This window comes from Anser anser, assembly GCF_964211835.1.
Source record: "Anser anser genome assembly, chromosome: Z".
Classification (NCBI taxonomy): Eukaryota; Metazoa; Chordata; class Aves; order Anseriformes; family Anatidae; genus Anser; species Anser anser.
In genome coordinates this window covers 71,180,979-71,202,388 of record NC_139723.1, presented here as the reverse complement: position 1 = coordinate 71,202,388, position 21,410 = coordinate 71,180,979, and the positions used below count along the sequence as shown (strand labels likewise).

Sequence of the window (21,410 nt, the reverse complement as noted above, 5' to 3'; positions counted from 1 at the left end):
TACGGTTTATTGCCAACCTACTCAGTTTCAAACTGGTTCTCAAACCTCAAATGAACTACTAGAAAGGAGTGTGTTACGTGTTTGTTGTAGAATTCATTTGGATTTTTTTTTTTCATTTGAGTGAAAAGACTAAAATATTAGGAAGTGTCTAGCTTCAGCGACAAGTTGTGGTCTTGTTGAAGTGGAAGAGAAGGCTAAAGGGCATGAAAGTAATAGGAATACGTTGAAGGATTTGGATGAATTTTTGAAGATCAGGGTACAAAGCAAAGGTGGGAGTGAAAATACTTTCTGTGCAATTAGTGGCATGAAATGCTGTTCTTCTGTTGCATGTGGGTTTTTTTTGTAGATACTAAAGAAAAGTACATATGCTCTAACTAGAAACTGGTAAAAGATTACAATTTCAGTTGCATCTGTTCAACTGGACCTTGTTCTTATTCCTTCTTATTGCCTCACCTAGAGTAGAAAGTGAAAATATCAGTTCTGTTTCATGCTCTGCTTTCAGAAATATTATACAGGCCCTCAACCCAAAGTTTTCACCAGTGTAATTTTATTATTCTTGAAGGGATTTCACTAACCTTTCTTTCAACTCACCAACTTGTTCAGAATTTGACCCTGGCACATAATCAATCGCACGCTAGCATCTAATCTTATATATTTGTACATAAGCTACTTTTCTGAGTGTTTGTATCGATTTTCATGTATAGAGCTTCGTGCATCCTATTACCTTGTTGCATAACTTCATTGAGCTAGATTTTGTATTTTGGCTATTGCAAACAAAAGTAGTTGCTTTGGAATTTTGTAGCTCCAGGTGCAGTAAGATGAAGAAAGTCTTATATACTCTCTTGTTACGTTTCGTTATAGATTGGATTCAGACTATCATAAGGTGACAAAAAATGTTGTTTCCTTTCTTCAGCAAGGTTGTGAGCTGCAACATTAGCACATGGAGCTCTGTCTCTAGTAGAAAGTGCTAAAACTGGAATAGAAACTAGATCACAATTTCCACACTTAATAAGGCAGTAAGTCAGCAGCTGCCATGGAACAGAGCTGGCTGAATTGTCAGAACCACTCCATGGGCATAAATCTTAGACTTGCGCCAGATGCTTCATGCTGTTCCTGCTGTGCAAAACAGCTGGAAATTCAGCTTAAGGGATTTCTTTCCTAGAGAGAAACTACAGCTGGCATAGGGTTGAGATAAAGTGAGCTTGATGGGAAGATACGTCACGCACTCTTGCTATGGTGTCACTGTTGTGGCTTTGGGATACATGTCTGACTGTCTGATTTTGTACAATGATAGGTAAAAGCTGCAGTTCAAGGCATGCAAAACAATCTTACAATTGTATTTAGAGAGATAGACCTGTGCATAATGGCAGGTAGAAATTTGACAGGGAGATGATCTTTGGAAGAACATTGCTGTTTCTAGTTTTTCTCTGCACTAAATCTGTGGAAACAAAACTGTTACATTTAAGGGTGTAAACAGGTACTTTTCCTTTTTATGAACATGCTTTGTCTCAGTAAATTTTGTTTTGCTTCCTTTAGCAGTTTTCGTGTGTATTTTTATTTATTTTATTTATGTATTTATTTTTCTCAGAAGCTTACATTTTGGGGTAATGTTTTGCCTGGTAGTATATTCAGTTTGGGCTTTACTTTGACCCCATAAGATATGGCTCGTGAAGGATTCTTGTACAGGAGTGTGGTTTAGTATCGCAAAAATTTTGCTTCAGTGGGCTATCTGAAGGCCATTCAGTCCTACCTCTCCTGGGTCTCAGAGTGCTGGAGTCTGATGGTCATGGCTGCATACGCTCTGTCTACTCACTAATGTGCATTTCAGTCCTGACTCTGCAAATGGCTCTGTGAATCTACAAAGGCTAAAAGTCCTTTTTAACTAACTTTGAGAAAATGTGGTAATATCAAATGCGGGTGAATCTGCTTGTTCTGTAACAAAATGGGATAGATTCACTTGAAAAACAGCACGTATGTTGTGGCTCCCCATTTGGTTTATGAATTGCTTCTCAGATGCAGATACACCTTTGCAGGATAATCTCTCTGAAGAAGAAACAGATGTGTTTAAAACACATTAGAAAATGCTTGCAGGAAATACTTTATGAATAGAATTGTTACTAAGTAAGGCTAGAGCCCTCTGCATGTGAATATTATTTCAAGCAATAAGAAGTTTACATTAAGATCACATAAGCAGTGAAACATGACATTTCTCACTAATTTCTTGTAAGTTGCTTTACTGTTTGTTAAATAACAAAAAATTTACAAGGCCCTTTACAGTCTGAAGGTTGTTCTGAGCTTAAAGGAAGAGAAACACATGTAGTGTAGGAAGACTTTTGGAGCAAGTCTGAGCTGAATAAAACAGAAATAACATGATCATTGAAGCTTTGTTTACACCCAGGAGTTTAAATGTGCTCATGAAGCAATGTAACAGAACTAGCCAGGGTGATGGTTGGCTGGTTAGAATGTGTTTATGGGAATGGGAAAAATTATAGTACTATAAGCTGTATTTATAGCAATAGCTGCACTAGGGTTGTACAGAGGAGCTGCTATGCCAGAAGGAAAAATCACATCCCTCGCTGGAATAATCATGTACTTCTGTGTCCAGGCCAGGCCTAAATTAATTCCAGTTGCCTTTCTGAGTACTTAAACAAGAAGGCAGCTTCAGTACAGGCTTTCTTTGGCTCTGGGAGGATTTAACACTGAGAGGTGGTGAACATCTGTGTCTTCACTGAGCCTGTGGTTTCTGAAGGTGCCTTAAGCCATCAGTGTCTTGTGTTTCTGTCTTGGCTCCAAATCTCATTAAAGTCAATGGGAAAACATTTCAGTGGTGCAGCACTGGAGCTTCTCAAGAGGTGAGCCTGGTGTAGCTGGGTTTCTGACAACTCAGGTGCACAAGCGGTAGGAAGCAGTTTATCCTGGGTGTAGAAAAGCGTGCTGAAGTGTGATCACACATGACAATCACAGAGGCGAGCTGGGACAGATAAAACAGTTTTGCGCTATTTGGTAGTCCTACTTTGTTTTTTCATTACTTTTTTTGATTCTGCGTCCCGAACATAGCTAACATATCACTACCAGCCCAAGCAAAGCGCCGCCTCTCTCTGGGGGCTCTGACAAGTCATTTATTCTCTCCAAAATGGAGTTTAAGTATGTGCAAGAGGAATGGCCTGTCTAAAAGGCTGCTCCCATGGGAGCTTCCTCTGGCATGATGTGTCTCAGCGTACAATGTCCTAGGGACACTGAGGAGAGGGCAGCACAGAGATCCCAGTGTGTGCTGAAAAAGTGAATTTAAATACGAAGAAGACAATTTCTCACTTTTTTTTTTTTCCTTTGGTAAGATGGGAGAGGCTAAGAGTGTAAAGAATTTCAGGTTAGACACACCCAACATAACAAGTAATTCTGCTGAGTTGAGGACTCAGCTAAGTTTGGTCGATTCCTAAGCTGAGTCAGTAGTGTTTCTAGTAAAAACTGATGGTTTGTTATAATTGGAAGTAAATATCCCGTTTTCAAGCATTTTACTGTTTAATCTTGGGTTCACATCTTGTTCACATTCTTTCCTCCGAGTGGCAGCTCGGGCTTATCAGATTCCATTATTATTTCTAACCATATTACCATTTGATTTTTGTTTGGCAGCTAGGTTTTCTGTTAATGCTTTTCAGATGGAGGTGACATCAAATTTTGGTGGTGAAATTTTACCCGTAGGGAGACTTCTTATTACTAGGTTTACAGAACTATGTTACTTCATATAATTTTTACCTTTTCTTTCCCCTCTTTGGTAATATTCATCACAGTACTGAGACAACTACTAGATTCAGTGGGCTCTGTATCAGACCTTGAACTTGCCTACAGTCATTGCAGGAGCTGGTTTGAGGTTATTTCTAACCTGCATCTTCATGAACTTTGCATTTTATTTCCATCTCACGAGATTTTTTTTCACAAGTGTATTTTTTCACATTAGTTTCCATTTAATGTGACCACAGCTGCTGCTGTCACAGCTACCACATGATGAAAAAGGAAGAGAAACACACTTTCACAGAGTTTCTGCACATAGAAGCATAGAGTAATTTAAGGGGGGAGTGACCTGTGCAGGCTACCTGGTCCCCTCTCCCCCCGCTCACTCAAAGCAGGACCAGCTTCAGAGTTAGACCTGGCTTCAAGGTTAGATTAGGTTGCAGACAGCCTTATCAAGTTGAGTTGTGAATATTGTCATGGATGGAAATTCTGTAACTTCTCCAGCCCCTGTTCCTCTCCTAAATGTGAAGAACTTCGTTTATGTACATACATACATGGAATTTCACTTCTTTGCTGGAGCTTTTATACTGACTTGAGGGAGGTTTTTAATTTGAACACGGAGTATTTCCTAGGTTCTAGGAAGACTCTTCTTTTCTTGGAATAAAAGTCCACACTCGAAGATAATACAATATGACAGTAGTCAAACCCATACACAGCAGTTCTGGTGGCAGCGAAGAGATATACAAGCTGCCGGTCTAAAAGAGTAAGGCTGAAGTACAGCTTTAGGTAATAGAAGGAAGAAGTAATGGTTACAAACGCAACATCTAGAGGATAGTTTTAGTAAGAACCGGCCCTTCATTAACTTACAGCTTTTTTGTTATTTGTTTTATTATTATTTTTAATCACAGGACAAAATTCTTCACACATAGCTGCACTGAGATATAATATTCCTTTATTTTGGAATATTTCCCTACTTAAAATAGTGGCATTTTATGCCATGACAGATTGATTAGATTTAAATACCCCAGTCTTTAGGCAGAATGCTCCAAGATGATGAGACGCAGATGCTGCCTATCCAAAAATCTGGAAAAGAACTAAAAGAAAAATCACAAAATGTTGACATTACACAGTGATGGGATTTAATCCTGGCATGACTGAAGCTATCAAGAATTGTGTGGCTAAATCTGTTGTCAGATATAATAAACACTCTTTCTGCTTCCATTTATGTGAACATGTGCAGCTGTTGAAGAAATGGGCATCTTTGCTTCTTAGTCAAACAATACATAAAATGTATTATGCTAGAAAAGATTATGTACAAAAACAGGTGACAGCTGTGCTGCAATAGATTGATTTAGGGAAGAGAGTATAAGACCTACTTTTTCGTATTGATTCCCTCCTGCAGTCATTGAATTGTGGAAACAGAGCTCATTTAACTGAAGTTCTTGAGAGAGAAAGAAAATATTGTACGTGCATTCATTTTATAGTCTACACGGGAGTTATATTCATGTAATTGAAAAAGATCACCGAATCAGTTTTCAACAACATACAATACACAACAGAATTTATTAAGAGGACTGTGCCATCGTGTCTTTGTCTGTTTTTTTAACTCACTATAGACACGAACATGCATCATGTATTATTTAAATGTGTATGTTGACACAGTTTATAGTATTTAGAATTGGAAAGAATATGAGTTATACAACAGAAAGCTTTCAGCATGCTGCAGAGTTGAATTTTTTTTAGGGCTAAATGAAGATGTACGTTACCCTTAAATAAAATAAAGATAATGAAAATAAAAATAAAAGGGTTCTTAGATGACTGAGCAGACCACCATGTTCATTTTTCTTGCTCTCAGCAGTGAATTTAGTGAGCATCTTGCTGGGTCTTAGGAAAAGCACATGTAGGCTGACCTAGAGGATGAGGACAATATGTTTGTATATCTTTTTTCTGATGAAGCAGGCTCTGGTAATCCATGTGTTGAAGATGCTCTTTAGTGTGACTGTGGCTCTTTAAAATTTGATTTTAACTCACCTTGACAAAGAGGTATAGGTGTCAAATAAGATTGCCACAATTTTTATAAATATGGGGATTTGAGGAGAGAAAGGAGCCTAAGCAATACAGAGCTTGGCTGAAGCTAACAAGAACATACAGCATGTTAAGGGCTTCATGCTGAGCTTTGAGTAAACCCCAGGAAGAAATGTAGAGAAAACTGGGCTTTTCTAGTTCTGATGTTCACAGAGCAACTTTTTTCTTTTTTTTCTTTAGCAAAAGTACATTGTGAAATACTACTCTGAAGTAAATATAATGCAGTCTTGATATTCTTTTTAAGAAGGTTGAAATCAGGATATGCCAATTTAGCCAAGTAAGCTTTCAAAATGGGCATGACATTTTTTTTCCTTGCTGTGCACTTCAAAAGCCATCAGCTGTTACCTTCTGTTCTGGAAACCATCAGGTTCCTATAAATAAACATAAGATAATATAGGAACAGGAAAAAAAAAATCTTATGCCAGCAGTTATTCTTACTATTAATTCTGTTGTTTCTTTTTTTTTCTTTTCTTCTTTGCAGTGTATCCTATTCAGTGCATGTCTCTGAGGACTACCCAGGTACTGTGCAACATTCTTGTCCATGGCACATGTATACGTGTTACTGTAAATTACAACATTCAGATGAGAATATTTGAAAGGGTGTTAATGTGTTCCAGGTGCATCCTTGTGCTAATCACTTTCCATTAGTCAGATAATTTTCACAGTCATTTCTTCCTTTCAGGTATCATTTATCAACCGGGTCAGGGTGAGAAAACCTAGTTCACAAGTTTACTGAGACCAGATCTTGTGATGCTTTCCCTGTTTGGAGCTAACACAGTGATAGAGGAGGGAGAAAGCGCCCGGATCTTTTTTGGCATGGTAGATAAAGTCTGATCTTTCAAGAGACTGAGCAGTCTGGCACGGGGCCAGCAGAGCAGTTCAGTGTGTTAAACCTTAATGAGACTGATGACTCACGTTCTTAAAGTTAAACCTGTGGACTGTGCAGTGATGCTTCGCAGGGTCTGCAGGAGTTGGGGTTTGTGTACAGGTGTCTCTTTGGTAACGTAAGCTTGCAAAGCTGTTCCCAGCTGCTCACTTCTGCCTCCCTGCCATACCCTTAGCCAGGTTGGCAAAAGCATTTTTGTAACCATGTGGCCAACCTGTATGGTTCTGAATTATCCATGTGAAAGACAACCAGCCAAGAGCAAAAGCTAATATTCAGCTAAGTTGTTTCCCTGATTTCCTTCACAAAGAGCCTGCACAGCTCCTTTTATGGCACAGAGGTTAGCAGAAACAGGAGAGGGAAACGGGACACTGTATAAGCAGTGGTATATGGTAGTGCTGCTGGATTTCACCACACTGTGTATTTTGCACCCTAGGAATATTTAATAATATAAATACTATGAATTATATAAAAGCCTCTTTCTTTATCATTATCCATAACATCTCTGTAATATTTCCAAAAGAAATACTTCTTGCTTCTTTTAGAAACTCTAAATAAGTGAGGTTTTACTCTTCTTCACTAATAAGCAGGAATAGACTGTCTGTTCAAAATACAAGTGTCTGAAGCAGATTCAGAGAGAAATTAGTGCAACAGTGATGATAAATACAAGTGATTCTGTTACAACCTTTAAAAGGGAGAGAGATTGTTTTTTCACCAGGAAAAACTGCTACTAATAACAATCTATTCAACAGGTAGTAAGTATAGAAAGTGAGATTCATAAAGTAGTCGTACCACTAGTAAATTGATGGATTGGTTACTGGGTTGGCCTGGCAATGAAAAGTGGAACAAATAGTTGAAAAAAAAATGTTAATGGTTTGTTCTATTAAGTGTCAGTAATGGATTTATTCATTTCAGCAATGAAGCTATTACGAGCCCATAGAACGTATTCTCTGGGAACCCCTAAACTAAATGACAGTGCAGAGCACTGAACCAGCAGGTGCTCCTACAGCAAATGAGATTTCATCTCCTGGCAAGCTCTTCTGTCTGACAGACCTCAAACCTCCCTTACAGATGCTCTTTGCAGCATGCCCTGATGGTCTACAGGCCTAAATTACTTTCACCCTGAAACTTAATGGGTATTCTCTGCCATCATCCCCTATTTTTTAAAACCAGATAAAATTTGATCTTTTTACACTGTAGCTGACTTGGTGACGGGGAGCAAACCAGTTGTGCATGTTTACTGATCGAAATCAAACCCTTCGGGCCTTTGGAAGTACTGGTTTTTTTTTGTTTGTTTGTTTGTTTGTTTTTTTCTATCTCAAGCATTCACAGTATGTACATCTGCTTTGTGAAGAAGAGATGTCTAGTGTGTTAGGAATGATAATGACTCTTTGCCATTTTACAATGTTGATCCTGAAAATACTCACTGTGATTTGGTGAGCCAGTGTCTTTGTCCCCTGTATTTGTACTCAATCTTTTGAGGTAGCCATGATCAGCAGTAATGTTATCTCTTTTCTGGCATGTATTTTAAGGGATATTTTAGGGGCATATCAGAGCGTGGTGGTGTCTAGCATTGGAAACTCTCTGCTGGTATCCTCCTCCTCAACTGGAATATGCCTTTCAAGCACTGTTGCTTGTTACTAGAGTTCAGAGCAGTATATGCCCATCAGATAAATTTCTCACTGGATAAGTCTTTGCAGATCATGGTTTAAGTCAATTAGTGTGTAGCTGTATCAAAGTTGTATCCTTTAGAGATCAAGGGTGCGTAATACACAGTGGATCAAACTTTGAATACCAGCAGAAGACTGTCAGAAATGATCATCAGATAAATTGCTAGTGTATGTAATAAATATATGGAGAGATAAAAGTGCTGCTTTAGAAATGTTCATTCAGCCAGAAGTGATACCACAAGTGAATTTTAGATACCATAAAAAGACCTTTGGGTACTCTGTATACTCTAGCTCCCTGCATTGCTATTGTATATGCAGCATCACCACGTTGACACTGATAACTGTGTAGATACTGCTGAATTGCTTCATAAAGCATCAAAAGGTTACAAACAGCTAAGCATTAAATCATACCTCTGGGAACCATAATATGACATGACAACTTTCAGTAATGGAATGTGTTTGAAAGTTTCATAATTGCAAGCGAAAGCTAAAAATACGCTCACAATGGTGCACTGAAGAAGTTAATCAGAAGAGTGTTGAGACAGTAATGTCTGCAAGTTATTTATACATTGCTGAAAATGTGAAAATATAACTAAAAATTTTACAGGCAAGTAATAACAGTTCCAGCAAAATATCTTGGTAACCATTTTCTCACAACATTGACAAAAGTGGGGGAGAATAGCGCTCCTAAGGAGCAGTTACAGACTATAACATCAATGAGTAGACTAAAGTCCCTTTAATATGAGTGGATCATGACTCCTGTGAGAACCATTACAGCAGCAGGTATTTTGCTAATGAATATATGTTTTGACTGATACTTGCTAGCTGCCATAAACTTTTAGAACTACTGTGGTCTTTTATGCCAGTGATTTGTGGGTTATGGACACATTAACAGAAACATCCCTCTCTTAGACTGCGTTAGACTGCAGTAGAGATGGGGACACCCAGCTTGGCAGCGAGTAGTTGGTTGCCTACCTGCAACAGGTTCAGGCAGACTCCACCTAACTGTGTTGGAAATGAGATCTTGAAGAAAGACCAAAACCAGTGTCTTCATTTCAAGTTTCATTACACTGACAGAAGGACAGGAAAGGAAAAACACACACACACAGAAACAAAAACAAAAAAAGCAGTCGTTGCCAAGTAGAAAAGGAAAACAAAAGCTTGGCAGTGAGAAATATTATCCAGCTGCCACGAAAGAATGACAAGCAATGGGCATAAAATATAATTAAAATCAATAAAACCTTAATTGAGTCAGCCTTTTTTCCATATATATATTTCTTGGTAATCATATATTCTGTACAGCACAAATTGTTGTATTTCCTACATTTTCATATAGCAATAAGTTCTAGCACATGGATTTCCTTATCTGCACCCATATAGTGAGAGCTGGGTAAATTTATTTAGATCTAAATGATGCTCTCTACAGCAGAAAGCTACGCTCCCAGACTTGGGGAAGGAGTGGGCATGTGTTGTATGCCCAGAGCCATCCAACGTGGTGATGCTGGCACTGAAACGGTGATGGCAAGGTGGAGCCTGCAAACAGAGGCAAGGCAGGGGGTCTGGGAGAGGGTGAGAAGCAGCTGCCCTGGGTGCATAGCTTACAGCCTGACAAAAGTGGCAGGAGGAGCGAGTGCTGGCAGATGGCTGGAGGCAGCACCTCTTACTCTCGCTGTGCCGTGGCTCTAAAACATGTCCCCGTGCCAAGCATGTAGCCGAGCAGATGCAGACTGAGCAGATGGAGCAGGTTGCGGTGCCCACGGAGTGCAGCACTCGGGGGAAAGTGGGGTCAGCCTCCAGGAGCGGCTACCTGCTCACAGTATGTGTTTGCTGTGCTGTGCACAGACTACTTGGGTTACCTCACGGGACAGTGCAGGAGTGAGAAGTAGGCAAAGGTGTGGGGTAGCGCCAGACATGGTAGCTCTGCGTGGAGGTGGCAGAAAGGCTGATTCACAGGTGGCGGGCTGGGAAAGCCCCACGCGCCTGTCTGTGCATGGCGATGCAGCTGCCAGTCTGCAAAGGCAGCGTGGCACACCTGTGGGAACTGCTGGTGCTGCTGCGAGGAGGGGGCAGCCTCCCTAGGGCTCAGTCTGGATGCAGACTTCCCAGAACACTGCAGTATAGGTGGCAAATTGCTGGATTTACTGATCAATTAATGTTTACATTATTTCTAGCATTCCACTGGAAGCACAGTGGTCAAAAGCTTTGAGATGTGGAGTTGCAGCAGTGTGCTTAAAAGTGCATGCGAGTTCATGCCCTTTGCTGATGCTGATTCTGAGCACTCTGGTGCATGATAGATCAAACCCTTTCAGTTCTCTTACTTGCCTCTCTATCTCTGATTATCTTAATTGTCAGCCTTTCTGCTATAGAGTGGAAAGTTCAATTTAGCCCAGATCATTAGAAAACAAAATTTTTAATACTTTCGTAGGCAGTTCAGCAGTTCATGCAAAATTAGCTTCTGTGCATACTGCATAAAAACTTGCTGCTCCTTTTTTGTTGTTAGTGGAGGTTTGGTTGGAAATAAAAAATCACAGTCTATTCCCACATTTTATAAGAAAGTTTGAAATGTGCTTTCAGTATTCATACCCGTACCGAAAGTTTTTAAAGGGGACAAAATATTTTTTTTCCCTGAATCAGGCACAAGAAATGTTCTCCATTGATTAGAAGATAATTCAAACATCCTTTTTGTAACTTTCCAACATGAGGCATATATATTTTGCCTCATAATATATGAGGCATATATGAGGCATATATATATATATAATGTCCTGTTAACAGCCAGCTCACTGCATGTTAGACTAAGCCTGAATGTTGGTATCAAGCATGACAGAAAATGTAGAACAAGTCATCCTTTTGGAAAAGGTTGGCACCAGCCCCTATGGGTCTTGGGACAGTTCTGAGCAGTGCTTGGTACACTTCATGAAAGCCATAATGTTGGAATGCAGGGGGGTTGGTTGTATAATATTTGGTTCTTAATCTTCCATCCTTTCGGTACTTTTTTTTATCTGCAATCTCTCTAGAAAAAAGCACAGCAAGAATATGATAGTGTTGGGTTTCCCTCATCAGTTGGGAAGTGATTCATTATGGTAGAAGGGTGGGTTGTGCAATGAGGGAAGGGGCTGGCAGAGCACCACGGAACTTCAACATGCAAAGTGTTTTTCTTTCATAGATAACACGTATGTTTCCAGTTCTGATAACGATGAAGATGTGTTAGTTACAACAGAGCCAATTCCAGTAATTTTCCACCAAATTGCTACAGGTAATGTTATGTCCTGATTATTTTACCAAGTTCATGTTTTGTGAGGGAGGACAAGACATTTCCTGTACTTAAAGGGAGATGTGTTAATGTGCGTACTTGTACAGTTCACTAGTTCTTCACAGGCTCTCTGTAGTAAGTTGTCCTACATTTCAGAATAGAATAAATTAAAATACTTCTTTTGGGGATCAACACAATTGTGTAGGCAGAATGTATTTTATTCCTTTAATGTCCTGCAGTCTGTGCTAAAGTAATTCTCCTCAAATACAGTTAGAGGTGCTTAGTACTTCCCAATTATAAGTTTTCACGCTCACTTGCTTAAACCTTTATGAAATCTGTACCACTGGGGATGAAACAGTCTATAACTATCATTGCCTCTGGTGAATTATTTCAGAAAATTTCAAACAAAATGGTTCAGCTATTTCACAAGTGAGACTACAGGAAAAAATATTTTTTCCAGTGATTTTGGGAACCTCTTCATTTGAAATTACATCCATACTTTCAAAAAAACCCAAAACATTTAATACATAAAATGGCGTTTAGAGATCTAGGCACTTATATACAATATATAACCAAGATCTCTGTATACTCCACACAGATTTTTTTTAGACTTTATCAGCTAAATTCCTTGATGATTTCAGGCTATAGGAGAAACTGAGTAAAGCAGTCTTAAATCTAGCAGTTCTGCAGATAAGAGTGCTTGACTTTGTGGTATTTTTATTATTGTTACAGAGCTTTAAGGTATTTTTGTGTGCATGTATAACACAGAATTACTTTGAATTCCACTGGAAAATCAATATGATTTTCAGTCTCTGATCTCATTTATGTAGTAAATCAACAATAATTTTAATAAAGTTACTGGAGTGGCACCCTAACAAAAACTGGTCATTATAGCCTGAATTTTAAGATTTTATTAAATTTTATTAATTTGAATAGATTAAATTTTATTTGCAAGTATGTACGTAATTTGAAAAGAAGTAAAGCCTATCATTTAAAATAAGATCTAAACCTATATTTTGTATATAAGTTGATCTGATTTAATTATTGCTGAGGGCTTTTGATCTTTCATTCTTTTCATTCTTTTTTACACAGAAGTTTAAATTACTGATTGGGAAAACAAAATCTCCTAAATGGACCAGCTGAATTTCATTTCACAGTTAAAAACATGAGTATTCTGAAACATAGTCTCTTGTTAATTTTAGACTGTTGTATTGTAAACACTTTGATGTCCTTCATACCTGTAACTTACTTACTTATTTCAACTAAGTATTTAAAGTCAGTATATACAAAAGTATTTCACATTTTTCACAGATGTTCTCTATTTTCCCTTTTATTTTAAGAATTAAGAAAAACCAGCGATGTCAACTATTGCTTATCCATAAAATCAAAATTACAGAGGGAGAATGGAGAGGTATGTATTTCTTGTATGTATATTTTAACAAAAGATATTTTAAGAAACAACTAAAATAATATGTAATAGAATAAAATTCCTGTCAAATGCACCCTTACAACATATTTTGCAAGAAATGTCTTAGCTTACTTAGGCCACTACTGTGGCCTACAGCAATCCCACTGGAGTCTCTGGACCTTCTCCTGGCAATGTTCACCGTAAGTAATATCTGGAGTGTGAAGGCTTTTCAGTCATGCTTGTATTTGTGCTGTACCTCTGGCATGGGCCCCTAACTAGTCTCACTGAGATGATATTAAGAAAGAAATGGCACTAAAAGATGAGATCTTCAGGGGCTGACAGTGTTAGGGCCTCAAAGAAAGTACCACATAGGCTCCCACCATGAGTGGTGCAAGAGATTGAGCACTGTATCAAAAATTCAAGTGCTTAACTTCAAGACTTTCTCTGACAAGGTTTATTTCTGGATTTGGAATATTTGTTTTATGACTAATGACCTTTTAGGCTCTGATCTGTATTTTATTCTGGAAAAGGGGGTTAAGTATGATCAGATATGATAATGGATATGGTTGGTTGTTTTCATTAGGTGAAACCCTATTTGATTTTAAAAACTGCACTTGGAAGTATTTTGATTCTACTGCCACATAATTTTATGCAATGCTCTGTAAACATTAAAAGTTCAAATGCAGTATTTACCCTTTTGATGCAGAAGTTACCGTTTGGATTAAAACATTAAGATATAGTTAGTTTCCATGGGACAGACTTTTGAGTTTTTCCTTTTTTTTTTTTTTTTAATTGAACAAGGTACTTAAGTATAAAAACACTGAAAAAACCTTTAAATAAGTCTCTAACACTGTTGGCTAGACAAAAGTTTTAATTAGGATAGGATGGGTTTTACACTATTCTCATGTGAGAGTTTTGTTTCTCTTTAGTTGGCATTGATTTTTTTGTTCACTTGGGTTCTGTTTTAACACAAATTTCCCCTTTAGCTAGGGTTATTATTAAACAAAGATGATTGAAGTCACTTTATTTCTTTTTAGTAAAGTAGAAGCAGATAGGATTTTTATGCCTCATCTTAAAAAATCGCTGTGAAATTGGCTGAAATACAATTTTTGTTCTATGTATACATGTAGTAAATACAGAAGGAATTTAGAGGTAAAGGTAAGGAGGTGGGATTGTATTGTCTGACCATGGAAATTGGTGATGAGTATATTTGACATTTATAAATGTAGGGCATTTAGGGGTACTTTCTCTTCTTTGATTCACACATCTGATTTGTATTCCACTGTGACAGTTCTGTGTATCATGGAATCAGTGTATGGTTTTGGTTGGAAGGGACTTTAAAGATTGTCTAACTCCAACACAGGAATGTGTAGGACATAAACAGAAAATGTGCAAAAAGTACATGGTGTTTGGATTGAAGTAAAGAGTTAAGATTTTATCAGGTATTCTTTATGGGATCCTTGTCAGAATAGAGCCTAGAAATAACTAATGTATTGTGAGAAACAAGGATTAATATTTTGAATTAATTACATAATTATAACTAAAGGCTTCATTGGTAACAAGTAGAATATAACACTGCAGTTCATGCAGAATTGAAGTCTGTACCATGAGTGGTTCTATTTACTTGAGTGCAATTATTCACAGAGCAGCCTATTTAGAACAGGTTTTACTTGGGTAAGCATATTACTTTCTAATCTTTAATTTTCAAAGTCTTAGGACAGAGGCAGTCAGAAAATTAAGTTTTAAGTTCCCTGGCAACAGGCTGGTACTTTTGTTATAATAATTAAACAGAGGTTTGTCAGAGTTTTTCGCAGAAGGGGACTTAAAAGATCCCATTCTTAGGCTTGAATTATTTCCTTAAACTATTAGAATTGATTTACCAGAATCAAGTTAATTAAAACTTTATTAGGTCACTGAAATGCTTAATGGATTAAATACAGAACCTCTGTCTTGGTGGGTGAAGTACGCTTTGTTTAGCGTACACAGAGTGAAGTAATCCTGAATATTCTAGTCCAGTTCCTAAAATACCACGCTGTCTGTATCCTCTGACCAAGTATTTTTCTCCGACATACATTCGGGGTTGTTTTTTTGTGCCCCAATAGTGTGTGTGAGCTTTGTCTGCTCTTTCACTATTCTTAAAATGGGCCCATAGTACTCCTCACGAAAAATAATCCTAAAATGTCATCTCTTATTAAGTGTGAATAGAGCTTATTTGCAAAAAATAGTCTTCCTGTGCTCAGAACTATAAATGCAAGACAGAGATACTGCTTTTATCATTGTTAATTTTCATTTGTAATTAAGGAGTCACAGCACAACAGCACACTTGAAGAAGATTCTGAAGGGGATAATGATTCTGAAGAATTTTATTATGGAGGACAGGTAATGAAGGATATTTTGCAAATGTTTCAAATTTATATCTGAAAGCCTCTGTGGTTCATTCTATTATAATTTTTTTTATAATTAATTTATTATGTTTATTCAATGTGTGAATGTAATATGTCTATATATATAGTATTTTATAGTAAAAGTATTGAGTATGTTATACTGTATAATCATGTCAAACTTAAAATAAGGAGAGCTCCTTTGCATTTGTAAAACTACAAGAACAGAAAATCCAGCTGTTCTTCAGGATGTTTGAAAATAGAAGCCAGTTGCTTTTTTCCAGGAAATAGACATTTACTCTTTACAGCATATCCCATTATTGATACAAATGGGAAGTCAGGCTAGATCCAAATTTGTTTCCTGCTGGAGGGTTGCCATTTTGTAAAGTCAAGAGCACTGCAATTTAATGGTAAAAAATGGTTATTACAAAATAACTTTAATCTAGGCAACGATCCATTCTTTCTCTTAGGTCTACACTTAAATTCACCTTGAAAAATGCTACATATTTTTAGATAAATGTGCAGCTCTGTTTTCCTTCTTGCTCCCTTAGCAGAATTAGTTATTATTACACCCTGTGATGTACATGGGAAATAAAATATCTTTATATCTTTTCCTTTTGCAACGTCAATAGAACGCTTCATGCTGCTAGCCTCCTTTATTCAGATTTTTCTAATCTTTTTAGTCTAAAGTTTGCCCCAAAGGAATCATTCCTCACTTATGTTTTTAGAACTGTTTGTTTTGATGAACATTGTAGCGAATTACAGCTGGCATTTATGAAAGTTGTTGCTGCCTCCGCCTGGAGGCTGAAGCCATCCACGCCCTGGGAGTGCAGAGTGAGGCTGCAGGAGTGTGTCGGCAGTGCCGGCCGGTTGGGTTGGAGCAGGGTGTGCAGCATGCTGATGAGCAGGGCATAGCTGAGCCTCTCCTCCAGTAGCATGGTGGGGCTTGAACACAAAATACGAGTTAAAGTGCATTATATTTACAGTAAAGTATAGAAAGCCCACCCCTAAAAAGCTACAGAAAGTGATACTGAAACTGGAACTGAAATAATGTATTTTCGGTATGAGAAAATGACTGACATGGGTACAGACTCATGTTCACTTGAGAAATGACTGCAGGAGTTGCCTCCCTTCCTCTGCCTATTAGTACAGCCCCACAGAGTGCTGGAAAGGGCTGTGTACACACACTTCAGTACAAAGACCAGTATCTTATTTTAATCTGCCTGAGAGGAAAAATCTTCTGAGTTTTGCCCTGTGGTGATGAATTGTGTGTACTGGTGTCATTTTTCAACTCTACTGAGAGAGCAATAACCTCAAGGTGAAGGAGAAGCCAGCAAGCAGCTGGGAGCGCTTGCTTCTAGAACCAGTGAAACTACATTTGGTAAAGGATGCCTGCCAGTGCCCAAATGGATGAATAAATATTAACACTGCCTATGAGATATGAACAGAGAGAACAGTAAATCATTTTGCAAGCTGTAAAAGAGTTGTGTAATAGCAACTACTGGTCAGAATTCGGTTGCCTTATATTTGAAGTTGGAACTGCATTACATTGTCGTTCTTTGGGCTAGTGTATTTAATTGAAGGAATGATAACAGGAGAAAAAAACACAGTAAAATTGTAGTTAAATCAGTAATAAAAAAAGATATTAGATGATTGTGAATGTCTTTAGAATAGAATACTCCAAAAGCGATATAAGGAGAAGAAACAAACAACAACTACAACAATAAAAGACATCATCAAAAATGTATTTATCAGGAGAAAAAAAATAAAATGTCATGGTCAAAAAGATGAAATTTTAAGGAAAATCTATAGATTGAAGTGGTTAAGGACTTAGGAATTAAGTAGGAAACCAGGTAGTGAGCTAAGTTCCTGGAGAGATAAAAGAACAGTCCTTTTTCAAAGAAGGTGATTGTAAGAGTTATTAAGTGGGCACCACATGTATTGGGATTCAATAATATGGAAATAGACAGTAGTCTATATGGAAAGTAGTTGACAGTATATGCAGGGAACAGGTAAGGTAAGCTGCTTTATTTGAGACAAGTGTTTGCTGTGCCCACAGAGAAGGGGGACAAAAATGCTGATATTAACAACTATGGGGTATGGCTACCAGTGTAACTCTGCGCAACGCAGTTGGAAAAGGTGGAGGTCAGGGTTTATACTAACATTTCTAAGTGGTTACAGCTGGGAAGAAAAGAAAGCAACTGATGATGAAACAAGGAGCATGGGAAATTGCATTTGATGGGCAGTGAAAACAAGATACGACCTTTTGGTCATAAATTAAAAGCTTGTATCTGCTTCCTAGGCACCTGCTTGTAATCCTCCCTAAGGATTTAATGGATAAATACTTTCAAGTAGCTAAGTGATTCAATAGCCTAAGTCCTATTGATTTTCAATGGGATTTAGGTCTGTAAATCACTTAATCTCCTTTAAAAATGCAACCTTTTGCATTATATGGGACAAAATAATCTGAATTAAGTCTCAGATTAAATACCAGGACTTTCTAAACACAGACCCTTCAGACACAGCAAAGCTATCAGATTTTTAGTTTTTATTTTCACTTTCTGGGCATCTCTTTGTTAATTCTTACTTTGAATCTCTACCTTCTACATTTGCAATAGAGAATAGCAGTTTGAAATAGTAATACTACCACTTTTGGTGCTTTCTCCCTCTCTTGTGCTTCAGTTACAGAACATACTTGCAAATTTAGATACACAAAACTCTGGCAATCTCCCCTATGTACATCAGCATGTCTGTGGCACTAATTTAGGGGTGGAAGATACCATACCCGTGGTCTTACAGTTTGCCGGAACACCACTTTGGTTCTTTCTGGAGGTCAATACCTCTTACCACCAGAAAATAGATGGGAGAAGGCAGTATGCTGAGCAATTCGGTGTTCTGCATAGCGTTCCATTTGGATTTTATTATTAATTACATGTTAGAGTGGTTAAAAAAAACGTGCTTTGGGAGCAACAAAGTGATGGCTGGACCACGGTTCTGATCTGTGAAAACATTGCTGTGCTCTCTTTGGAAGTAGAACAGCAATTGCTTATGCATATTTAAACAATTAATTTTTGAGTAATGATATATACATATATATATTTACATATACAAAGGTTTGTTTACTCCTACCTGAAGTAAAAGAAAAATAAATTAGTAAAGGTTTTGTTCCTATGCTTGTCTAGGTGGGAAATTTTTCTGACGTGCCTATCCATACAGAGCGGGGATAGCTGGCTTATACCTTTCTGGTTGGGAATATCATCAATAGCTCAAAGTATGTTCACGTGCTATGCTGATGAACTGCCTTATGTTTGATGAAGTCTAGGTCTAATCAAATTATTTGCTAATTTTCATAAGTAAAAAGTGATCAGGTGATTATTATTGTAATTCAATTGAAATGTATTTAATTAGAAACATAATGAAAAGTACAGCTCCAGATATCAGAACTGAAGTGCTACAGCACTGAGGTCAAGCAGATTTGGATGTACGAACTGAAGAAACATTACTGCGGTTACATAGACCTCTGGAATAGCAGGAATTCTCAGCAGGAATTAATGTGTAAGGATATATTCATGTGTCTAAAGAGATAAATTCCACTCTTGTGCTTTGCTGTCTGAATTTGTCAAAGGTACAAGCCAAGTCTTATTCTCGTTTCTGAATGTGTCCAAATTACGAGATCATTGACTTTAGTGGAATTACTGTTTTTCTAATTGGTGTAAAGAAGTAGAGTCAGGGTCATACAATCACAAGCATATTGCTTAATGAGAAAGTAGTAATTGACTTTTAATAGATTGTTACAAGCCTAATAAGGTATTTTTGTCCTTACAGAAGATAAGAGGATATTTAATTATTTTGACTTCATACAATCCAACTAGACAAGCATGCAAGTTTTTTCTTTGTAGTATAAACACTAAACATAACCATAACCACTCTTCATGTAGATTTCATGAAAAAAAATGTGATGACATCTCAGTACATGTTTCTTTAGACCTTATGTGGTAAAAAATGCTTAAAATGGGAACGTGTCTTTAATTATTTTTCTTTTTAATCTGATGTCATTGCACTGGTGCTTTAAAATGTAGCAAATGTAACTTAGATGCTGAGAGACTTAGTGCATGGAATAGTGTCATGCTTCTCTTCTTGAGCCCACGCCATTCTGTGTCCAAAATATATGAGAGTGTGACAACAAGCAAGAGGGAGCAAATCTTTGTGCTGTGGTAGTTAGACTGGAATGTTGTAACAGGAGATATCTGATTCTCCTCCTACTTACCAGGTTAAAAATGCAAGAGTGTCAAGAGGCCCAGAACAGCCCCCAGGACAAGATAGGATAGAGGAATGAGTTCTTTGCATCTTTTCTTCCACAAACAGGAGTTGGGCCATCTGGAGTTCTGATACAGAGGTGCCTGCTTTGCAAATCTCATTGCTTAGAAGAGCTAGACCACCTCAGTGCTTCAGCTTATCAACACAATGTCCTTTTTGAGCATGGCATTAAGAAATCTTTATGCAGCACATTTTGCAAGGAGAGCTTTCAAGATCCTAGATCAGATGCCAGTAATGAAATAAATAAGAACTCCTAGAATTTTGCTGTTGTTTTGGTAGGTTAGCTATGATGGAGAACTTCACAAGCACCCACAGTTGGAAGCTGATTTGACAGCAGTGAGAGAGATCTATGGACCTAATGCAGTATCTCTCAGGTATGTCATCTACCCTTTTGTATTGTGGAACCTGTCACATTTTGGAGGCTGTTCTGTGTACTTTCCCTCACTGCCAAAACACAAGTCTTCTCTGAGCTCTGCATATTGTGACAAAAGGAAGGGGCACTCTTAGCTAGCAATAATGCAGTATTTGGCTTCATTTTTGTGGCAGAGTATTCAAACAACTTGCTTGGAACAGGCCCTGGAAGCTTGTTCTAAAATATTGTTCTTTGCACTTCGATAGGCATTTGATCAAGCTGTTGTATGTTGTTGAAAATTACTATTCATCATTACTCTAAACCCTTGTTAAACTTTTTATTTGTTGTATTCTGTCTTCTGCCCTGGGGTTGAAACAAGAGGTACGATAAGAGATCTAGTAGATGTTGTCCCTAGGGAAAGATTGAAGGAGTTGGTTTCGTCTAGTCTGGGGAGAAAAAAAAAAAAAAAAAAAAAAGCAGAGGATTTAGTAACAGTTGCTCTTCTTCAAGAAAAACCTTCAAAAAACAGTGATCAAGCGTTCTCCGTTGTCACTGTGAGAGATACGTTAAGAATGTAGTCTGTCAGAAGCAAACAATAATTTGGTTAGATTTTAGGAAAGCTTTCTAATTGTAATGAGGTGGGAAACTGAAGAATCTTACACAAGGAAATGGTGGAACCTTGGTCAGGGGTGAATTGCAAAGAGAAATTACACAAAAATTCTGTAGGGCATATATGAGTGTACATGATTCTGCAGCAGCATATAGCTGGATGGTATGTTTTATTCACTTCAAGTCTTTTATAACTTCATTTTCCATCTATGTAATTATTAATAATTTAATTAAAATAACAGGGAAGATGTAACAGACCGGTTAGAAACATTACAATTAAAATAACAAAATTGTTATATAAACAAAGTAATAAAATACAGAGTTTATAACCTTAAGCATACATATATTGCAAGTAACAATTCCCATTATTCTAAACAATAATCTTTGTTATTTTAGAGCGTGAGAGTGTGTGTACAACTGTGGTGTAAGATGCCTTTTGAAATTAAGTGGAAATTCATTACATTTTTAGGACCTGGAGAATTAAAATCCAAATGGTTGTGTATGGGTTTAGGAAATAAATTAGATAATGTTTAGTTGCCAAACTGTTAGCTATGAAATTGAGAATACCCTTTGATAGTATGCTTCCTAAAGCTCCTAAAATTGAGTAATGGTAAATAACTTTTCAAAACCTTAATGCATCTAATATGTTGAATCAACTGTTTCGCTGGATGCATTGTGATCTCCTCAGGCTCACTGTATTAGAAATTGGCATTTGTGGTTGCT

General features: G+C 37.5%; 1 protein-coding gene across 4 annotated transcripts in view; it reads left to right on the top strand.

The window, feature by feature from the left end:
• PARP8 (poly(ADP-ribose) polymerase family member 8) overlaps positions 1-21,410 on the top strand; it is a 126,454-nt gene that overhangs the window by 60,984 nt on the left and 44,060 nt on the right. For all 4 annotated transcript variants that reach the window (XM_083819075.1, XM_083819073.1, XM_083819072.1 and 1 more), the window contains 5 exons: positions 6,296-6,333; positions 11,534-11,623; positions 12,961-13,031; positions 15,330-15,407; positions 20,006-20,100. In XM_083819075.1, the coding sequence (XP_083675201.1) occupies positions 6,296-6,333; positions 11,534-11,623; positions 12,961-13,031; positions 15,330-15,407; positions 20,006-20,100 (372 nt within the window). The remainder of the gene's footprint in view (positions 1-6,295; positions 6,334-11,533; positions 11,624-12,960; positions 13,032-15,329; positions 15,408-20,005; positions 20,101-21,410) is intronic.